Raw genomic sequence first — 4,046 nt, 5'->3', positions numbered from 1 at the left:
CTCTCTCTCTCTCTCTCTCTCTCTCTCTCTCTCTCTCTCTCTCTCTCTCTGTCAGCCTGAGACAGCTAAATGTCCCCCCTCTTGTGCAGGTTAATGGGATCCTACGGGAGCCTGAAGGGGGGCAACATCTCGGAGGGGATGGAGGATTTTACAGGAGGCATTGCGTACTCCCTCCCAGTCAAATCCCACACTCCTGCCGTTCTCTGGAGGTCTCTGGGTGCTTCCCTGTCGCGAGGCAGCCTGCTCAGCTGCTTCATCCAGGTATGTTCACCTTGAAACAAGTGTGAGTTCAGAGGTTCACGCCTGAAGACGTTGGCGCTTGTGTTTGCTGCAGGCTCAAAGCTACCGGGAGGTTGGCCAGGTGACGGCAGACGGGCTGGTGAAGGGTCACGCATACGCCATCACTGACACCGACAAGGCAAGTTTAAACCAGRGAAAACACACAGGTCTGGATTGATTTTTATTATTGTAACATCATATTTTAGAGACTTATTATGAGCTTTAATAAGTTATGCAGTGCGGTTCTGTGTGTAGATATTATGAACAAATACCATCTTACCTGCTGTGAACAGCGTTAGTTTTAAGAAAGGGATCAAACTGATGAGCTGAATCTCAAAATTTATACAAGTTCTCAGGCAGCCACTGGTTATTAAACTTTTATGTGGCTATTTGTTTTTGCCTTACTGAGTCATTTCTGCAGAAATGTCATATTCCTGCGCTACAAACTGCACTGGAAGTGCATCTACAACAGGTATAATATTATTTGTTCACAACTCTTCCACAAAACCACACTTCAAATAAGTGATTAAGACTCGTCTGTGGACAAACAGGACACAACACAAACAGCTTCAACAATTATTACGTTTTGCGTCAATTTATGACTGCTGTTTTTTACTTTTTATTTTCCGGATTGCGGCAAAAATATGTTGATTGCAGTCGTCTTTATGTTTTATACGAATTCATGATATTATCTCTGTCTGAAATTACTGTTCTGTTCCTAATTTTCTTTTTTATACGTAAAAATATATATATATTTTTCTCTGTTTGAGACCAAACAGTATTTTTGTTTGTCTGAACTTACAACCAACCAACAAACACAACTCTGTCACTTTTTGAGGTCTGCCAGGGATTAAAATATTTCATTTAGTGATTTTTTTTGCAGGATTTATGACTCACAGATGCAAGAATTGTTCATCCTTCTCATCCCAACATCTGATACTAAAACATCTTTCCTCCAATTTTGTTTTTGAGTCAGTTTTATCGCTTTCATCCTATTTTTTTTATCAGAACCTTTTACATCTCATGTTTCTTATCAAAGATTTGCTTCATTTTCTCATCGTCCAGCCAAGGAGTCATATTTTTTTAAACAAAATCACCTCCTCAGGTTTGTCTGCATAAACCAGGTTGAAATTATTCAAACATCAAATTTTAATTTATATGTTTATATAATTCACCTAACTTAAATAAAACAACAGCTTTAATTGCTCCACCCGCATGTTGCTTTAATGCTTTATTTTAAAACAAGAAAGGAGAATGTGAGATGGAGYAACAATAAACCTTATGGCTCACTCACCAGAAACGTTCATATTAAGCCAAACATTAACAGCTGCTTTACAGATTTATTAAACATTTTATCAGTTGGACGTTTCACATGTTGGACAGTCTCACTGGACGGATCTCCTCCTTTTGTCCTTTTTATTGACGTCGATCAGAACATCGTTAACGTGACTTCACAGACGAGCACGTTTCCGTCACACTGACATCATTCAGGCTCCACATTTGGATCCACACTGGACACCGAGACTTCAGGGAAACAGACAACAATGTGATCATTATTCAAACCTGTTATTTGTAATCACAGAAATGAAACACGACCAGTTTAAAAACTCTCATCTATGTTTATAGACTGTGAGAAAGAAACGATCCATCTGGTGAAAACACACAAAGTTTCCACAGCTACAAAATAAAATAACTCATTACATAATCAAGTTTGTATCTAATGGAAGATTGATTAAAATGAAATAAATCTCATGTTTGCCACTTGTCCAGTTTGATATTTTTTTTATTTTATTCTCATGTTTTTAGGTGAAGGCAGGACAGGATGAGGTTTTGTTGCTGAGGCTGAGGAACCCCTGGGGTTTCATTGAATTCTGTGGCTCCTGGAGCGACAAGTGAGTGAAAGAGGCACACAGATTATTAAACTGCACAGATTACACAATCTGCACTGACTCTGAGGTTTTGTTCTTTCCATCACCTCAGGTGTAAGGAGTGGGAGGTCATGGAGCAGTCAGAGAAAGAAAGAATTGAGCTGAAAATACAAGAGGATGGAGAGTTCTGGTACAGAGGAGATTTTAATCCTTTAGAATAAAAAAACATCACATTTAGAGCTCTAAATGACTGTTTTCATCAGGATCAGCGTCGACGACTTCAGCAAAACTTTTAACGTGGTGGAGCTCTGCAGTGTTAGTCCTGACTCTTTGGATGACGTGGACAYGCCCTCCACTCAGTCCACCTGGACCATCAGCGAGCACAAAGGGTCCTGGGTACCAGGAAGCACCGCTGGGGGCTCCCGCAAATACAACAGTACGTCCAGGACCCGGCCAGGACCTCAAATCTGCTCCTGTATCCCTCTAAACCAGCTCAAACCTGTGCTGTTTTTTTATGGGGTGCTGTTTGTAAAATTACACAGTCAAAACTTACCACCAACATTTTTGTTTTCATTAGCCTTTTATAAGAAAAAAGAACAGATTTGTTTTTCAAAGTCTGTTTTTCACCATATGATTCATACATTTATAACTGTCATAGTTATTTAGCTAGCTACTTAAATATTTAGGTTGCAACTTAAATATTTAGCTAGCCACCTAAATATTTAATTTAAATATTTAGCTAGCTACCTAAATATTTATCTTGCTAACTAAATATTTAAGTTACAACCTAAATATTTAGGTATCTAGCCAAATACTTAAGTTAAATATTAAGGTGGCAAGCTAAATATTTAAGTTGCTTGCTAAATATTTAGCTTGTTAACTAAATATTTAATTTGTAAGTTAAATATTTAGTTTATAAACTATGACATTTATAAATGTATGAATCATATGGTGACAAACTGACTTTGAAAAATTAATCTGTTCTTTTTTTCTTATAAAAGGCTAAATAAAACAAAAATGTTGGTGGTAATTTTTGACTGTCTAATTTTACAAATGGCACCCCATTAATTTTTTTTAACCTCAGAGTCCTTCTGGAAGAATCCTCAGTTCCAGCTGGTGCTCCGAGAGCAGGACCAAGATGAGGAGGAGGAGGACGAAGAAGACCAGGTGGATGAGGAGGATGAACTTGACGAGGGGGATGAGGTGATTACCGAAGAGAAGAAGAAAGCAGAGAAACAGAAGCAAAGAGCCAAGCACTGCACGGTTCTGGTGGARCTGCTGCAGAAGAACCGCAGGCAGAAAGACAAAACCAACTTCTTGTACATTGGTTTCCACGTCTACAAGGTCAGAACAAGCTTCTTCTCACCCTCACCTCCTGATTCATGAGGCCAAATACACTCATCTGTTGTGCTTCATCTCTTCTGCAGGTTCCTCCTGAGGTTTGTGTCTGACATTTACAAATGCTCCTGATCTCCTGTAACAGTTTCATACATGCAGTGGTTGTTTTATCTGTTCACACTCTGCTTCTCTTCACAGATGCAAGGCGCCTGTCTGAGCCGCAACTTCTTCATGCAGAATCGACCCGTGGGTCGTTCTGGGTCGTACAAAGCTCATAGGTGAAAAACCTTAATGTCTGAAGCTGGCGCTGACCTGACAGAACAGAGGGAAGTTATTCTAACATTTCAAAACAAGCTGCATCAAAAAGTGTTTCTCAGCAGYACGATTAAAGGATCTGACAAAAAGTTTTTGTTCTGTCAAAAGATTTCTGTGCAGATCCAGGATATTTAAACCACGTTCAACATTAGAGAAATTAGATTGATAACATGGGTTAACATGAAATGCTGAAAGACTTTGTTCCAATTTGCTTAAAAAGTTGAAACTGACTTATTTAAAACTAAG

At 38.9% G+C, this 4,046-nt stretch overlaps 1 protein-coding gene across 1 annotated transcript in view; it reads left to right on the top strand.

Annotated features, from left to right (window-relative positions):
- LOC106537187 (calpain-9) overlaps positions 1-3,763 on the top strand; it is a gene marked incomplete at its 3' end in the record, with an annotated part of 22,564 nt that extends 18,801 nt beyond the window's left edge. The window contains 8 exon segments of the mRNA XM_014034567.1: positions 90-261; positions 335-418; positions 2,086-2,171; positions 2,260-2,337; positions 2,411-2,583; positions 3,232-3,491; positions 3,575-3,586; positions 3,684-3,763. Coding sequence (XP_013890021.1) covers positions 90-261; positions 335-418; positions 2,086-2,171; positions 2,260-2,337; positions 2,411-2,583; positions 3,232-3,491; positions 3,575-3,586; positions 3,684-3,763 — 945 coding nt within the window.
- Between the last annotated feature and the right edge of the window lie 283 nt (positions 3,764-4,046).

The sequence above is a fragment of the Austrofundulus limnaeus genome, unplaced genomic scaffold (genome assembly GCF_001266775.1).
Source record: "Austrofundulus limnaeus strain Quisiro unplaced genomic scaffold, Austrofundulus_limnaeus-1.0 Scaffold2172, whole genome shotgun sequence".
NCBI classification, from domain to species: Eukaryota; Metazoa; Chordata; class Actinopteri; order Cyprinodontiformes; family Rivulidae; genus Austrofundulus; species Austrofundulus limnaeus.
The sequence above is the reverse complement of the archived record's forward strand: the minus strand, read 5'-3'. Positions and strand labels throughout refer to the sequence as shown.